Raw genomic sequence first — 18977 nt, 5'->3', positions numbered from 1 at the left:
GAAGTTATAAATCTAGGAAAAGGTAACACTTGATTGAAGCCTTCTGGGCTAGATTGAATCTCTTAAGATATGGCCCTGTGTTTACATTGACAGACAGATGAAAAATACAGATATGTATGTCAGCATATATACAAACATTTTCTAGTTCTAGTTATTGAGAAGAACTTGAAAGTGATGTCCCAATAACACATCTGGTGACCCAGATCAAGTTTCTATAAGCAAGGGAATCAGAACAGATTGTAGAGTGGATTAGCTGTAAGACCGAGACAAGGAAAAGCACCTTGAATGTCTGTGGTGCCAGAAAATGAGAATGTGCAATTTCTGTTGTTTGTTTTTTGGCCACATCCAGCTGTGCTCTTAGCTTACTCCTGGCTCTGTACTGGGGTGGCAGGTTAGAGGTAGGAAGTAGAAACATCAAAATAGTCACAGAAACTAACCTGAAATACCTTTAGTGGCCAGTTCGAACGAGAGCAACGAAATAACTATATTAGCTTATAACCAAAATAATAATATATCCTTTGGTTCATAATAATAGAAATAATTGAATAAAAATAAGTGACAACTTCCTTATGGAATAGTTCTAATGAATGTAGGAATAAGTGAAGAAAATAGAAAATCACCATGGTAATAATTGCTGAAAATAAGATACACCTCTGGATACTAAAATAAAATAGCAGAGATTTAAACTAATAATATTTGTATGGTCTTGGAATGTTTTGAAATTACTACAGAAAAATAGTAAGTTTCAGTAGAGAATTCTGGCAAGCTACCCAAGAGATCAACGTTAATGCCACTAGCAAAGTACTGACTTACCCTGATATACCAAGATGGGCTCACATATACACACTCTCAGAATAGCTTTGTTTTCTGTTTAATCATGAGAAATAAACAAGTCCAAATTAAAAGACATGGGTCAAAGCCATAGCATAGCAGTAAGGTGTTTGCCTTGCACATGGCCAACCCAGGGCTTACCTGGTTCAATCCCCGGCATCCCATATGGTTAGGAGTGATTTCTGAGTGTAAAGCCAGGGGTAATTCCTGAGCACTGCCAGATGTGGCCCAAAAATCAAAAACCCAATTAAAAGACATTCTTCAAAATAACTGACATCCTATAAAAGATTCCCTCAAAGAGTAAAGACACAAAAGACAAGGAAAGACTGTCACAGATGGGAGGAGTGTACATGACCTTGTGCAATGTAGGGTTCTGGTTTGGGTTCTGGACTTGAAGAGGGGCAGTGGAATAATGGGGAGTCTGTAAGGTGTCTGAACTCTGATTAATGGTATTTGTTTTGCCAAAGTTGATTTCTTAGTGTTATTGAAATTGACTGGTTATGTGAGTAATTGGAAGAAGAGGATAGCTGTATGGGAAATTTCTGTCCTTTTTTTTATATGTATAAATTCATTTATTTAAACACCATAATTGGTGATAGCATAGCAGTAGGGTATTTGCCTTGCATGCAGCCAAACAGAAACCGACCAGGATTCAATCCTCAGTATCCTATATAGTCCCCTGAGCCTGACAGGAGCAATTTCTGAATGCAGAGCCAGGAGTAGCCACCAGGTGTGGCCCAACCCCCAAATAAATAAATAAATACATACTATGGTTGACGAAGTTGCTCATAATGCAGTTATTTCTGGCATTAAATGTTCCAGTACCAGTCCTACTCACAGTGTAACATTCCCTCCACCATAATCCCGTTTCTCACCCTTTCCCAAGCCTGCCCCTTGTCAGGTATGAATAATTTTCTTTTTTTTTTTTTTTTGGTTGAATAATTTTCTTAATATTCCTAAATGGTTATTATTGAAAGTGGCTTCATGAAAAGAAATTTTGTGAAAATTGTCATATCATGGGGCCGGAGAGATAGCATGGAGGTAAGGTGTTTGCCTTTCATGCAGAAGGTCAGTGGTTTGAATACCGGCATCCCATATGGTCCCCCGAGCTGGCCAGGAGTGACCCAAAAACCAAGAAAAAAGAAAAAAAAGAAAATTGTCATATCCACAATGGAGTCATCATGTCACTGACAGTTTACTAAGCTGTTTGTTGCTATTTGAGCATTTATTAGGGTGGTTTTGTGTGTGTGTGTGTGTGTGTGTGTGTGTGTGTGTGTGTGTGTGGAGTTTAGATGACTTCTATGATAATTTCATATCTAATCTGATGCTTTCCTACTGGGATATCAGTATTGAAAACATAGTGAGGTATCAGGGAGCCCCATATTGTGGCCACACCAGTCAAGGACTTCCAGGATCTGTGATGCTGAGTTGATGAGCTGACATGAGGGCCTGTGGCTTGTGGGTATGGTTGCTGGGGCTTATGGAAGTGCAAAGGCACTGCTAGGAGGGTGGCTCTAAGAAGACTCCAGTGATCTCAGCCCCAAAACAGCATACCTGGAATTTTTGGCTGGAATTAGTTGTCTCTGCAATTAGCAAGATGAACTGTTCTCCTTTTTGGGGAAAATTAAGGGGATTGGGCCATGACTAACAGTGTTAAGAGCCATATTCAGGGATCCATATTCATGGATTGAACACCAGTATTCACAGATCCATGCCATGCCAGGAATTGACCCAGGTTCAGCTACATGCAAGGCAAGAACCTTTTTTTTTTTTCCCAAGGGGGGTTTGTCTATTTGAAGGGGCTACTATAAATCATGTGCTGAGGATTTGCTCAGAGATCAATCCTGGTTAGGAGACTTGCCCTATCCCTGGGGATGGGACCTGAGTTACCCACATGCAAAGCAAGCTCCCGTTCACTGTCCTATCAATCCTGGCCCTAGTGTAAGTACCCAGTTTCAAATGATTAAGTTCCCTCTAGCTTTGACATAAGAAATTCATTCTTTCCCTTTTGGGGACTTAACACATTGTTTCATTTTCCTGGAATTTTCTGCCTCCTCTTCATCTGACTCTCAGACACATTTTTCACCATGCTAATTTTTTATTTGTTCCTTTCTCTGGAAACCTCTGGTAGCACTGCCTACTACCAGGTAACCCCTTCATACTGCCACCATTTTTTTTTGTCCTCTGTCATGACCTTTATCACCTTACACTACCTTTATTTACTGTTTTTCCTACAACCCATTGGGTGCCATGACCAACTCAGGCTTGTCTATCTCCCTCTTAGGAGATAACCCAGTTAAAATAAGATACTTTCTGGTTTACCGGTTTGACTGTGTTGGAGGGCCAGGGCAGTAAGTGGGATGGAGAAAATACTGCTAGAGGTAAGCAGAAGCTAAATGGAGCCATAATTCATCTCATAACTATGTAAAAAGACAAGATTCCATTAATTTTGATATTTACTGAGCTCCACAAAAGATAGCTGGAGAGATACAAGTACATATAGATGACTTTGGGTCAAGCTCTGGCACCACACAGTTCCCTGAATATTACAAAATGTAGCCTTAGAGGCCCTTGAGTACTGCCAAAGGGGTCTTGGGTAATTCCTGGCACTGCAGGGTCAGACCTTGAATCAGCATTCTCACATACTCGAATTGAGCCACCCACACAATTGGCTTTATGTGACCAACTCGGGTTCGATCTCTAGCACACCTTAAGGGTCCCCAGGCATAATCATTGAGCATTGCCAGTTGTGGCCCAAAGAAAACAAGAATAAAAAGAGAAAAGAGGAAGAGAGGAAGTAAAAGAAGAAGAAAAAAAAAAAACTGGAAACCTAGGGGCTGAGAGAGAGTATCAGGGTTGAGGCACTTGCCTTGCATATAGCTGGCCCCAGTTCCATCTGCAGCGCCATATATGGCCCCCCTGAGCATAGCCCAGGAGTGACCCCTGAACATACAACTTTGAGCACCTCTGGGTGTGACCGAAAACAAGAAAACAATAAGCTCCTTTAGAGGAGGTTGCATAGAATGACATTGTTCTATACCAATTATGTGGCAGCCGCTGTATCACTTTACCAGGATAAATATGGAGCACAAAGACATCTCAGAGATAATATCTGAGCAGAATCTTGAAAAATAGGAATTAAGACTCCTTAAAAACATAAAAAGCTCTTTTATAACTCCACCTCCCCCTTCTCTCCCTGTGTGTGAATATTAACCATTTGGGAACAAGTTACAGACATTCTGTCATAACCATAGCACTGTTCTCAAAATTAGGACATTTAACTTGATTGTTGGCTTGTTAGCAGAACTTGAATTTTGCAAATTATCCCATAGTTCTTTATTCTTGTCTAGGAGGCAGCATCAGTTTTACACATTGTATTTCATTTTATGTCTCTTTAGTCTCCATTGATCTGAAATGGCTCCTCAGACTTTGGAGTTTTTAGTAACATGGGCAGTTTTAAAGAGTAACGTGGGCAGTTTTAAAGAAAACAGGTCATTTAGTTTTGTAGACTATACCTCAACTTGAGTTTGTCCATTTTCTCATGATAAGATTTTTTAAATAATATTTTTAATTTAATTTAAATCTTAATTTTTAATTAGATTTTTTTAAAATAATAGTTTCAAAAAAGTTGAGGCCAGAGTGATAGCATTTGCCTTGCACATGGCCATCCCAGTTCAATCCACAGCATCTCATATGTACACTTGAGCCCTCATATGTTCACTTGAGCCCACCAGGAGTAATTACTGAATGCAGAGCCAGAAGAAACCCCTGAACCCTGCCAGGTGTGGCCCAAAAGTAAAGAATTTCACAAAAGCAAAATTATGGGAAGTTCTTTCAGTGTATTATTAGGTTATGAACATTATAGGGGGGCCCGGAGAGATAGCACAGCGGTGTTTGCCTTGCAAGCAGCCGATCCAGGACCAAAGGTGGTTGGTTCGAATCCCGGTGTCCCATATGGTCCCCCATGCCTGCCAGGAGCTATTTCTGAGCAGACAGCCAGGAGTAACCCCTGAGCACTGCCGGGTGTGGCCCAAAAACCAAAAAAAAAAAAGAACATTATAGGGACCAGGGATAATTCAGAGTGGTGGAGCCCTAGACTTCTGCAGCACAAAATGTTTCCACCCCATTACTGCCCTGTTTTGAACTGGTGACCCCTGAGCACAACTGGGTCCAAATAGCCCTTGGCCATTGGGAGTGGCCTCCAGCCCCTCTAATCACTGCTGTGAAGGACCAAAATAATAATAATAATAATAATAATAATAATAATAATAATAATAATAATAATAATAAACAAAAAAGAGATTTTGTGTAAGTTTGTCTTATTGTGTTCATTTTAATCACTTTGTTGATGTGATGTGTCACTTGTGTTAGGTGGTAATGCCTGTTCTTTCCACTATAAAAGTTCTAAGTATAACAAACATTTTGTGTTAAACAGCATGGCTCATTTAGAGGCCAACAAATAGTTCTCTGTTGGTACTTAAAACATTTGTGGCTAGAGATGAAAAGTTGAGAGGAACACGATCATGAAGCCTTGTAAATGCCAACCTTGATCACTTGGATTTTGGCCTACAGAGCAGAGAGAGCCAACAGCAAGGCTTCAATGCAGTTTGATGGTCCTCCCCATTTTGCCAATTTCTGGATGTGGTTGGCTTTTCAAGCCCAAGCATGTGAGGAATGGTAGTTACATGAGTTTCAGCATAATAAAAGCAACGATTTGTGCTACTTCTGAGCAAAAAAGGAATCAAAGTTGGGGCTCACTTCTCTTCAACTTGGAGAAGGAGGTACAGCAGAACCATTTCTGTGGTCCTATTCATAGAGCCCTTGCTTTTTTGAAGGGGCTACACTCAGCAATATTTAGGGGTTTTCCCAACATGGTGCTGAGAATGAGGGTCCGTTGTTCCTGACACTGCTCAGGGAACCATGTTTTACCAGGGACCAAATCCAGGGCCCCCACATGCAAAACATGTACTCCAACCCACCTTTTTTCAATTAGGACTCAGCCCTGCTGAAAAATTTGTCTTATTTTGTTTTGTTTTGTTTTGTTTTGTTTTGTTTGAGCCACACCCGGCAGCGCTCAGGGGTTGGTTACTCCTGGCCATCTGCTCAGAAATCACTCCTGGCAGGCAAAGGGGACCATTCTGGGATACCGGGATTCGAACCACCTATGGTCCTGGGTCAGCCGCTTGCAAGGCAAACAGCCTTCTGCTGTGCTATCTCTTCAGCCCCTGAAAAAGGTGTTTTTAGCTCAAGGAAACAACAAAAAATAGTGCACCTTCTTGGCTTAAAGAGAGAAGCCTTATCTCTGTTAGTTTTTTCCTGAGCAACAGGAAGCAATTTCCTTTACCTCTCTGAACTTCCATTTTCTTTTTCTTTAAACTGTATAAGATGATAATAATAATGTAAACCTTTCAAGGCTGTCATATATATATATATATGCCCTATATATGTCATAGCATATAAGTCATTAAGCTTTAAACCATGACCCACATTGGGGCCTAAGTAATAGTGCAGTTAATAGGCCATTTGCTTTGCATGTGGCCAACCTGGTTTTGATTCCTGACATCCCATAAGGAGTAATTTTTGAGTTCAGAGCCAGGAGTAACTTGAACACTGTGGGGTGTGGCCCTCAAAACACACACATGTGTGTGTGCGATTGATCCATATTTCTGCTTTAACATTGATAACTGTGATCAGATGAATTTTTTTGCTGACTTTCAGTAATTTCAGGCCTTTTTTTGTTCAAGTCACACATGATGAGACTCAGGGCTTAACTCTGCTCTGCTCTCAGAGATCACCTTTACTCATGGAACCTGCCTGTTGCCCTACCTCTCACACCCAGTCATGCCATCTGAAAGACTTTAACCATCTGACCTGACCCACTACTATTGTTTATCTTATGGTCTTATTTATGTCTGATTTTTTTAAATCAAAATGAATTTTTGTCACCTCACCATATGGAAAATCAGTATTTTTGGATCAAGTAATTTTACATTTATATGTATACCTATAATATTACCTTACAATTACATTTCTTTAAGGAGATATATACACTATAGGACAAACTAGCAGTAAAAAAGAATGTTGGTTTTCGTCCGATAGTCTAGTTTCTAAGCTTGATTTTGCTTATTTGGTTATTGTCAGTTTAAGCAGAACACTCAATTTCTTTTATCCTTAGAATTCACCTTTTCAGGACTCAGAAAGTTAGCTTGGGAACGGTGCTTCTTGAATGCAGCGAGCCCTACTTCAGTCCCTGTCACTGCATAGGAACACCATCAGGAATGATCTCTGAGCAACTTCGGGTGTGACCCTTTGCCCATGCCCACCACTCCCCCCTAAATTAAGAATCTATCTCTTCAGGGACTGGAGAATAGTAGGGTAGGACACTTGCCTTGCTTGCAATCAACTGGGGTTCGATGCTGTACCCTGACTGGTCCCTGAGCACTTCCAGGCGTGGGTCACTCCCCACCACCAAAAACAATTTCTTCCATTGGACTGAACTGATACTTTTCTTATGGATTTTAGTTTTCCCAGAGAAGCGCTGGACACAAAGTATGTGTCAGTCATACATGAAATTTCTTAGTTCTCCAGGTAGAGCTAAGACAGTCCAAATCTTTCTGATTTACTTAGTCCTTTCGACAAAAAGAAAAGTGAGGCCAGAGAGATAGTCCCAGCAGGTAATGTGCTTGCCTTGCACGTGGCCTTGATTCCCAGTACCACAGATGTGTGGTTCCCTGAGCACTGCTGGGTATGACCCAAATTCCTTATTTCCCCAAAGAAAAATAAGCAAAAGTATGTTAGATTCTGTCTTCACCTCAACATCAGTGACAGATAGCAAATGATGACTGGAGCAGTAGTACAATGCGTAGGACACTTGCCTTGCACACAACTGACCCAGGTTTAATCCTACCACTTTTGCACATGTGGTCCACCAAGCCACCACCATGTGTGATCCCTGAGTGCAGAGCCAGAAGTAAACCTTGAAAGCTGCTGGGTGTGGCCCAGAAATGGAGAAAAAAAAAATTAAGAATAACCAGTGTTTGGGCTGGAATGATACAGCAGGGAGAGCATTTGCTTTGGATGTGACCAACCTGACTGGGTTCAATCCGTGGCACTCAGTATAGTTTCCCCAAAACGCACCATGAGTGATCCCTGAGCAAGCACTGAGCACCTTCGAGTATGGCCCAAAAACCTAAAACACAACACCGGAAAACTATGATTGTATCTGCCAGCGATAGATCTCTATTCTCTCCCTCTGCAAAGATATCAGTATGGGAAATAAAAATCACTGAGGACTGCCATTGAACTGTAAACAGTAAAATTCCTAAACAGAATTTTAAGGATTTTAGAACTTAAAAACTAAATAGGAAAGAACTCCCAAACTGCATCCAACATGCATCTGCCTCTAAAACAGGCTTTGTATGGTTTTTTTTTTTTGTTTGTTTGGTTTGGTTTGGTTTGGTTTGGTTTTTGGTTTTTGGGCCACACCCGGTAGTGTTCAGGGGTTACTCCTGGCTGTCTGCTCAGAAATAGCTCCTGGCAGGCACGGGGGACCATATGGGACACTGGGATTCGAACCAACCACCTTTGGTCCTGGATAGGCTGCTTGCAAGGCAAATGCCACTGTGCTATCTCTCCGGGCCCGCTTTGTATGGTTTTCCCTCCACATTCATAGCAGCCTTTGTGGACTCTTGCTTCCAATTAACAGATGAGGATATTAACACTCTAGCAACATTGAAAGTGAAAGCTTGGATTTTGTTTAAATCTTTTGTTTGTTTGTTTGTTTTTGGGCCGCAGCCAGCAATTTTTAGGACTTAATTCCTGAGTATTTTTGGTGATAGTGATGTAAAACCTTTCTTTGTTTTTTTTTTAATCACTGAGATACAAAGTAAAAAGTTGTTCATAGTTGAGTTTCAGTCATACAATGTTCCAACATCCATCCTCCACCAGTGTGATGTAAAACTTAAAATTTTATGTGGTTCCCTTATTTATTTATATTTGGTTTTGATACCTTTGCCAGTGGGGTCAAATCATTGAAGACACCTCTGAAGTTCATGTCTTAGAGAATTCTGTTTTCCTGAGTTTTTTTTTTTAATTCTGGTCTAATCTGGAGAATTTAATCCACATATATATGTATATGTACATATATATTCATTGTATAAGTTTTTTTTTTTTTTTTTTTTTTGGTTTTTGGGCCACACCCAGTAACGCTCAGGGGTTACTCCTGGCTATGTACTCAGAAGTTGCTCCTGGCTTGGGGGACCATATGGGACACCGGGGGATCGAACCGCAGTCCGTCCAAGGTTAGCGCAGGCAAGGCAGGCACCTTACCTTTAGCGCCACTGCCCGGCCCTTCATTGTATAAGTTTTTCACATCCTTTGTTTAACAATTAATTTCTAGATATTATATATTTTTACACTTTTTGCGGGGAGGTCACACCCAGCAGCACTCAGGGGTTATTCCTGGCTTTTTGCTCAGAAATCGTCCCTGGCAGGCTCAAGAGACCATATGGGATGCTGGGATTCGAACCACAGTTGGTCCTGGGTTGGCTGCTTGCAAGGCAAACACCCTACCACTGTGCTATCTCTCTGGACCTACACTTTTTTTTTGGTTTTGGTTTTTTAGGCCACACCCATTTGATGCTCAGGGTTACTCCTGGCTAAGCACTCAGAAATTGCCCCTGGCTTGGGGGGACCATATGGGACTTCGGGGATCGAACCACGGCCCTTGGCTAGCACTTACAAGGCAGACACCTTATCTTTAGCACCACCTCTCTGGCCCTGCTCAGGGTTTTACTCCTGGCTATCTGCACAGAAATAGTCCTGGCTGGCACAGGGGCCCATATGGGACACCAGGATTCGAACCAACCACCTTAGGTCCTGGATCGGCTGTTTGCAAGGCAAACACTACTGTCCTATCTCTCCGGCCTCGGACCTACACTTAAATTGGGTTGTCTTTTTTCATTTTTCTTCTAGAAAACTTGGGTATTTGTTTGTTTTTTTGTTTTGTTTTTATTTTTGTTTTATGGGTCACACCCAGCAGCACTCAGGCTATTCCTGGCTCTATGCTCAGATATCGCTGCTGGCAGGCTCAGTGGACCATATGGGATGCCGGGATTCAAACCACCATCCTTCTGCATGCAAAGCAAACACCTTACCTCCATGCTGTCTCTCTGGCCCCCAGGGTATTTGTTTTTGTTTTGTTTTGGTGCCATATCCAGTTGTACTCAAGGATCATGTTTGGCTGGCTCAATGGACCATGTGGGCACTGGGGCTTGAACCCAGGCCGGCTGCATGCAAGACATGCACCTTCCCCTTGGGCTAACACTTTGAGCCCTGAAAAGGTAGATTCTAAGGCCCAGAGAAATTTAGTATTTCTCAGCCCTCAAAAACTTCTAATTGTTAACTACTATGTTCAGAGAAGAGAAGCTTGGAAGACGGCATTTAATTATCGAGTACTTGTTTATATGCCAATCCCTCTGCTTAGTGCTATTGCTGTCTTATTTTACCTATAGTCCTCACACTAGCCCCTAAACAAAGTTCTGGTCACCCTCTGTATTCTTCAATAAAACAGGTTCTGAGAGGTGAAAACCCTATATGCAATTATATAATACAGATCAAGCATAAAAAGTATTTAGATTAAAATGGTCTAGTTCTAAAATCTGAGGATGCCAGAAATGATGTCTAGTTTAGGGGTATCAACTTCCTGTTACCCTTTAGATACTATAGGAACTCAGTAATAATATTAACAGTTTTCACTTTTTTTCCTGGCCATGGCTACTATGCGGAATTTGTACATTCTCATATGTGATCATGGTTTTTCTCTGGATTGGCATGTCTTAAGTAATTTCAGTCTGGGTACAGTTAAGTGTGTGATTATACCCTGTGATAAAAGGGGTGTCCTGTTCAGGACTGGGTGCTGCCTTGTACCTTTGCTAGCGCCCTGATGATCTTGCACGGAGATGAGTTGGTACTGGGTGTATAAGTGGAAAATACTGTTTAATATTAGAAGTGTGTGGGAGGGGCTGGAGAGATAGCATGGTAGTAGGGCCTTTGTCTTGCATGTAAAAGGATGGAATCCAGGAATCCCTGCGAAACACCAAAGCCTTTGTGATTGCACGTCATTGTGTGGGAATCTTTATTTAGAATGTTGGTGAGGTTTTTTCTGAGCAGAAATATCCCACAAGAGCTTAACTTATATGAAGTTTTCCCCATAATGTGAAGTTCCATTATACATTATTTCACTTAAATGGTTCTAATTTCCAAGAACCCAGTGATGTGAAGTGAGAACTTACTGCATGTTGTCTCTTATAGCAAAACTTACTCTTCCAGCTCCCATTATTCTCTGTTAGTAGGAATCCTCCTTAGTCACTTCCCTCAGTGACATGGTTTTTTAGAAACATCATTCTAAGCACATCTTGCTCCTGTATTTCCTCCTACTCTCTGGCTCTTCTGCTAAAGTACATAACTTGAACATCTCCAAATGTTCCATTATCTGGGCACACTTCTTTGGTCTCATCTGACCACCTTGATTCGTGCTTCAGCCACATTCAGCCTCTTAGAAAGTCTCATATGGGAGGTAAGGCATTTGCCTTTCATGCAGAAGGTCGGTGGTTCTAATCCTGGCATCCCATATGGTCCCCTGAGCCTGCCAGGAGCGATTTCTGAGCATAGAGCCAGGAGTATCCCCTGAGCGCTGCCAGGTGTGACCCCCCCCCCCTCAAAAAAAATTCTCATAGGGTGGTTCAGGGGTGGGGGCTGGAACTACTCCATACTAACTCTCAACTTGTGCCTTTCTGTACATAATACACTCAGCCTTTTCCTTCCTGTGCAATTCTGTTCATTCTTTAAGACTTAGTGCAGAATGACCTTCTCCAGGAATTCCTGCCAGACACCAAAACCTTTGTGACTGCACGTCATTGATTCTTTCTCTGTGCTCCCAAACTAGGTGCTCCATGAAAAGTCATGGCAATAGTTTTAGTAGTGAGGATGGCACCATTTTGTTGAGCTGATCCAACTTAAAAGAATGCTTTTCAGGGGCCCTGAGAGATAGCACAGCGGCGTTTGCCTTGCAAGCAGCTGATCCAGGACCAAAGGTGGTTGGTTCGAATCCCGGTGTCCCATATGGTCCCCCGTGCCTGCCAGGAGCTATTTCTGAGCAGACAGCCAGGAGTAACCCCTGAGCACCGCCGGGTGTGGCCCAAAAACCAAAAACCAAAAAAAAAAAAAATGCTTTTCAGAACCTGAGCCAAATATATATGTGTGTGTATATATACACACACAATACATATATACATGTATATATACACATACATACATACATACACACACACACACATATATATATATGTATATGTATATATATAGCATAGCAGTTGCTGACCCAGAACAGACCTGGACCTGGGTTTGATCCCTGGTGTCGCACACGCACATGGCCCCCCAAGCCTGCCAGGAGTGATTTCTGAGTGCAGAGCCAGGAGTAACCTGAGTGTCACCAGGTATAGCCCAAAACAAGAACAACGAAAGAATGCTTTTCTTATTTAGGAATTGCCCTGTAATAGCTTCCTTTTTTTTTTTTTTTTTTTTTTGGTCACATCTGGCCGTGCTCAGGGGTTACTCTTGTCTCTGCACTCAGAAATCGATCCTGGCATGCTCAGGGGACCATATAGGATGCTGGGGATCGAACCTGGGGCTACCCGTGCAAAGCAAACGCCCTACAGCTATGCTATCCCTTTGACCCTTAATAGCTTCTCTTTGAGTGGGAAATCAACTGCAAGGAATTTCTCCAAGCTACTTGGGGGGTGGGGGTGGGTCATGACGGCAGCGCTCATGGATGACTTCTGGTTTTGTGCACAGAAATTACTTCTAGTAGTTAGGGACCATATGGGATGCCTGGATTTAACCCAGGTTGGTCGTGTGCAAGGCAAACTCCCTACTCGCTGTGCTACCACCCCAGGCTACTTTTGTGCAATGAACTAGTGAGATTAAATTTTGATTATTAAAACCAAAAATCTATTTTCATTATCCCTGCAAATTAGATTCCTACAGCCTGCAAGTAAAGCTATTTTGGTTATTCTTTCTTTCTTTTTTTTTTTTTTTTTTTTTTTGGTTTTTGGTTTTTTTTTGGGTCACACCCAGCGGTGCTCAGGGGTTACTCCTGGCTGTCTGCTCAGAAATAGCTCCTGGCAGGCACGGGGGACCATATGGGACACTGGGATTCGAGCCAACCGCCTTTGGTCCTGGATCGGCTGCTTGCAAGGCAAATGCCGCTGTGCTATCTCTCCGGGCCCTATTCTTTCTATCTACTGCCCCCTCACCCAAAATTTCCTAAACTCTTTGAGGCTTCATCCCAGTGGGGTGTTTTTGTTTTAGGGTCACACACGAGGAAGTTCTCAGTAGCTACTCTAGCTCTGCTCCATGCTTGATCCTGGCATTGTTCAGGGAGCCATCAGAGCTGGGGGTTGAGCCTGAGCCTCCTGCATGTGAAGCATGTGCTCCTGCCTGCTGAGCTCTCTTAAACTCTGGTGGGATTTTCTTAACTGGGGCTCTTAGTAATGCTATCCCCTCTTTTGAGCTTATTGATCATATGCAATTTGTATAGTTTGTATCAAGTATGTGGAGGGGGGCCCAAATATATCTGCTGCCCCAGAAGCTGCCTAAAATAGTGAAAAAGAAAGGAAATTAAAATAATAGAAAGAGTATGTGTGGGCTGGAGAGATAGCATGGAGGTAGGGAATTTGCCTTGCATGCAGAAGGACAGTGGTTTGAATTCCGCCATCCCATTTGGTCCCCCAAACCAGCTAGGAGCAATTTCTGAGTGTAGGTAGAGCCGGGAGTAACCCCTGAGTGCTGCCAGGTGTGACCCAAAAACCAAAAACCAAAAAAGAAAAAGAAAGGAAGAAAAAGATTGCTTTTTTAAGGTTTTGACCCTTTTATGAGCTTGCCTTTGACTCTGGCTTCTGTTTCCTTCTAGCAATTAGAGAAGATGGCATGCCTGGAGGCAGGAATAAGAGCATTGGGCCAGTCCAGGTGAGTTCTAAGCTTTACTCACTATTGTGACTCATCCAAGGACCTAATTTCCAGATGTTCCTTTTACTACTCATCTTAATCCTCTCATCTGCTACTGGGGGAAAACCATCTTTGCTTTCATTCCTGTGAAACTGCTTTTTATGTTTATGTTTTTGTTTTATTTTGTTTTGTTTTGAGATACACCCAGCAGCTCAGGGGATACTCCTGGCTCTGGGCTCAGAAATCACTTCCTGGCAGGCTCAGGAGACTATATGGGATGCCCGAAATCGAACACAGGTCTGTCCTGGGTCAATCGCATGCAATGCAAATGCCCTACCCTATCCTTCGACCCTGCAACTGCTCTCTTATTTATTTTGTTTGTTTGTTTGTTTGTTTGTTTTGTTTTTGGGTCATACCTGGCAGCGCTCAGGGGTTACTCCTAGTTCTACGCTCAGAAATCACTCCTGGCAGGCTGGGGAACCATATGGGATGCCGGGATTTGAACCACCGTCCTTCTGCATGTAAGGCAAACGCTCTACCTCCATGCTATCTCTCCAGCCCCTGCTTTTAAATTTTCCACATGAGGGGTCAGAGAGATAGTATAGCATTTAAGCTGTTTGCTTTGCACATAGTTTACACTGGTTCTAGCCCTGCCACCACACGTGGGTCCCCTGGGTCCTGCCTGGAGTGACACCTGAGTGCAAGCCAGGAGTAAGCCCTGAGCACCACTGAGTATGGCCCAAAAACCTGTAACTAAATAGCTAAATATAGACTACAAATGAAGGTGGGGTTTTTTAACCTTAAACATATAAAATAATCATTAAAACTTTTAAAAACTTTTTTTTTTTTTTTTTGGTTTTTGGGCCACACCCGGCGGTGCTCAGGGGTTACTACTGGCTGTCTGCTCAGAAATAGCTCCTGGCAGGAGCGGGGGACCATATGGGACACCGGGATTCAAACCAACCACCTTTGGTCCTGAATCGGCTGCTTGCAAGGCAAACGCCGCTGTGCTATCTCTCCAGGCCCTTAAAAACTTTTTTTGTGATGAATTTCACTGAAAGTGAATTTAGTTCTAAACCAACCAGATCCCTCTACCCCATCCCTTTTTCTTGTGTTTTTATGTTGGTCACTTAAGATTGTTGGATGGCTTTGCAAAAAATTCTAAAACTGGGACCAGAGCAATATAGCACAATGGCAGGGACTTCCTGTGTTCTCTCCATAGCATCCTACATGGTCCTCGACTACCACCAGGAATAATTCCTGTATATAGAGCCAGGAGTAATCCTTGAGCATCGCCAGAAGTGAACTCCCTAAAACAAAAGTCACAACACAGGATCATGCACAGAATAAATTAGTATTTATAGGACTAAATGAATAAAATGCCAAGTCTATTTTGCTGGGGTATATGTAGGTTTTGATTCGTTGATTGGTTTGCTGGCCACACCCAGCACTGTTCAGGGTTCTCTCTTGGCTCTACACTCAGGAATTACCCATGGCAGTTCTTAGGGAACCATATGGGATGCCTGCGTTGGCCACATGCAAGGCAGACTTCCTACCCACTTGACTATCATTCCAATCTTCTATTTTACTGTTAAGTACATCAAATATTAGCAGAAACTTTACTTGCCCATACAATAGAAATGATCATATTCATTTAGTCCTACAAATACTAACTAGTATTTACTCTCTGCTAGATTTTGTATTATGAATGAGCTTAATAGGAGACAGACATAAAAATATAAGCACATCTCATAATACCTTTAGACATAATAGTATTATATGCAGAGGGTACAGAAAGGAGGGACTAAGTTTTATGTTTGGGCAGGCATAATTACTCAGCATTAAAGATACACCAGAAAGAATTCTAGAAAAAAGTAAGAGTTTGTACTGAAACCTGAAGGAAAAAGAGGAATTAGCTGTGATGTGAGAAAAGTGGGAAGACAAACATCTTTCACTCATGCTAGGTAGAACAGACTGTAAATAGACACAGGAAAAAAAAACAAATGCTCGGAGTCAGAGAGATAGCATGGAGGTAAGGCGTTTGCCTTGAAGAATGGTGGTTCGAATCCCGGCATCCCATATGGTCCCCCGAGCCTGAACATAGAACCAGAGTAATCTTTAAGTGCTGCCAGGTGTGACCCAAAAACCAAAAAAAAAAAAAAAAAAAAAAAAAAAAAGGCAACAACAACAACAAAAACCAAATGCTCAAAGGCAGTGGAAACAAAGAACATAAAACTGTAACAGTAGGGGAGCTGGAGTTAGGATAGGGAGGAGACCATGACTGTGGTGGAGGGGGAGTGCTTAAAGGTGTAAAGTGTTATGTATGAAGCCCTTTTAGCAGCAGGCCTGTAAACCAACTCCTTGCATAAACATCTATATTTTTAGGGCCCTTGTAAAGGCAGATTGGTGAGTGGGAAACATACATGAGGGTGTGGGGGCAGGGATTGGTGGTGGGAAGTGTGGACCCTGGTGAAGGGACTAGTGTTGAAACAGTGGATGCCAGAAACCCAGTCATGAATACTTCGGAATTGCACAGTGACTGAATACATTTTTGTTTAAAGCAGCCAGAGGTGAATCTTCAAGGAATGACAAGTTTGTTTAGGTTGTTACACAGACTACTTATAGTAAAAAGGAAAGACGGGCTAGAGCAACCATATAGCCAGGAGGGCGCACTTGCCTTGCACAGTATTGACGAGGTTCAACCCAGCACTGCAGATGGTCTCCCAAGCACTACCAGGAGTTAAGTCCTGAGTACCACCGAGAGTGGCCCCAAACCTCCCACTCCTGATACGAGCTCAGGTTAAACCCGGATCTTAGAGACTGTTTATCTTGTTATTTTTACCCCCAAATGCACCAAATATCATATGGCATTGTTTCTTTTTGCATAGGCACACTAAAATGGGGAAATCTTATGTATAGAAAGAAGTTCTTATCTAATAGGGATGAGAACCCATAAATTTTATAGTGTGAGGATGCCTTTCACCCTGAACATTTATTTGTCATGGGGACTTGAATTAGGTCTCAATTGATTAGACATTGACCATCCAACCCAGAACCTCAGATCCCAACCTTAGAACTGGCACAATTTTCTGCACTAGCATCAGTGGGTAGGGTCTTTGCCTTGCCTGAAGCTAATCTGTGTTCAATCCCTGGTACCGTATGGTCCCCTAATTCTACCAGGAGTGATCCTTCAGTGCAGAGCTAGGAGTAAACCCTAAGAACTCCGAGTCTGTCTGTCTGTCTGTCTGTCTGTCTCTCTCTCTCTCTCTCTCTCTCTCTCTCACACACACACACACACACACACACACACACACACACACACACACACACACACACACACACACAATTATTGGTGTGTTAGAGCCAGAGTGATATACGAGGGTTAAAGCTTTCATTACACATAGTGGACCTGGAGTGATCCCTGAGCACAGCTGGGTGTTGCTCCAAAATAAGCAGATAAACAAAAAAAGAATTACTGGGGCTGGGATGAGAAAGCTCAGAGGACAGAGTATGGTACCAGGCCTGTTTAGAGCTCTGGGTCTCCATCTCCCTACTCCACATTGTCTCCAGAATTGAGCTTACAACACAGTGACACCTATTTTATCAGCCAATGCATGTAACTTTGGGATACTGAACTTTTGGGGGTTTTTCTTTGGTTTGGGTGCCTTACACAGAAGTGCTCTAAGGCTCTTGACAGATTGAGTTACTGGTACCTATGAGTTACTCCCACACCAGATGCCAGGAAGCAAACTGGGACTCCAGCAAGTATTTCAGTTTTTTTTTGAGTTATCTTATCTCCTGACCACATGCTGAGCTTTTCTTTTTTTTTTTTTTTTTTTTTTTTTTTTTGTGGCTTAACAAATTTATTAAAAGTCAAATTAATGTTGTTTTTCTATCTTGAGGCTCTTCCAGAACCCTTTCAAATAGTCCACAGGAGTATTGCTCTAAAATATGCCCTCGATATGAGCTTTTCTTATTTCTTGTTTCTTTCCTTTACTCTTCCTAAGTGTAGAGACAGTAGTAATGTCCTGAATGTTGGTTGTTCCTATTTTATTCTGTTCTGTTTACTTTATTTAATGCTTTCTTGGAGAAGAACCCTCCCAAGCAGTTCCCAAGGTAGTTAGGGGCCATTCCTGTTGATATTTTGCCAGCCAGGCCAAAGGATTTGATGTGCTGCCCCAACAGAGCCATTTTGCTTGGGCCCTGCAGTGCTGAAGACTACCAGAGCCATACCCTGAAGAGACAGGATTGGCACCTACTACTTCAGAATAAACTTGTGGGCCTCAGCCACGAAAAGCATACACTTACTTGAACTATCTTTCCAGCCCCTATTTAATTGTTTTTAATAATAAAAATAAAGGGTAGAATTTTCACCTGTGGTTAAAATTTATACCTGCACTTTATAACCTTCTTTAAATTAAATTATTTATTTGTTGGGTTTTTGGGCCACACTCAGCGGTGCTCAAAAGTTATTCCTGGCTCCGCATTCAGAAATTGCTCTTTCCTGGCTCGTGGGACCATATGGGATGCTGGAATTTGAACCACCGTCCTTCTGCATGAAAGGCAAATGCTTTACCTCCATGCTATCTCTCCAGCCCCAGCACTTTCATTTTTATACTGATTTTGGCCCATTAATTGAAGAGTTAACACCTACTTTTTGGTTTTGTTTTGGAGGCCACTCTTAGCAGTTCTCAGGAGCTTGGTTTGTTGGGATTGTAACCAGCAGTGCTTGGGGTACCTTTTGGTGCTTGTGATAAAACCGGGGACTCCCGGGGCCGGAGAGATAGCATGGAGGTAAGACATTTGCCTTTCATGCAGAAGGTCATTGGTTCAAATCCCGGCATCCCATATGGTCCCCCAAGCCTGCCAGGAGCAATTTTTGAGCCTGGAGCCAGGAGTAACCCCTGATCACTGCCAGGTGTGACCCAAAAACCAAAAACAAACAAACAAACAAAACAAACCTGGGACTCCCACATGCAAAGCCCCGATCACCTCTTGGCCCAAATTTTATAAAAGTGATTTTTTTTTTACTTCCTATATCGTATAATAGCTGGGCCATAGAACTTAGCACTTGGAAACTTTGGTTCCTTCGTCAAACTCATGATACACAATATAATATTAGGCAAGTTGGTTCTTTGAGC

General features: G+C 42.3%; 1 protein-coding gene across 1 annotated transcript in view; it reads left to right on the top strand.

The window, feature by feature from the left end:
* NR6A1 (nuclear receptor subfamily 6 group A member 1) overlaps positions 1-18977 on the top strand; it is a gene marked incomplete at its 5' end in the record, with an annotated part of 47833 nt that overhangs the window by 5951 nt on the left and 22905 nt on the right. Inside the window, one exon of the mRNA XM_049774217.1 lies at positions 13802-13857. Within this exon, the coding sequence (XP_049630174.1) occupies positions 13802-13857 (56 nt within the window). The remainder of the gene's footprint in view (positions 1-13801; positions 13858-18977) is intronic.

This window comes from Suncus etruscus, chromosome 5, assembly GCF_024139225.1.
Source record: "Suncus etruscus isolate mSunEtr1 chromosome 5, mSunEtr1.pri.cur, whole genome shotgun sequence".
Classification (NCBI taxonomy): Eukaryota; Metazoa; Chordata; class Mammalia; order Eulipotyphla; family Soricidae; genus Suncus; species Suncus etruscus.
Note: the sequence above shows the minus strand (reverse complement) of the source record. Positions and strands in the feature narration are given on the sequence as shown.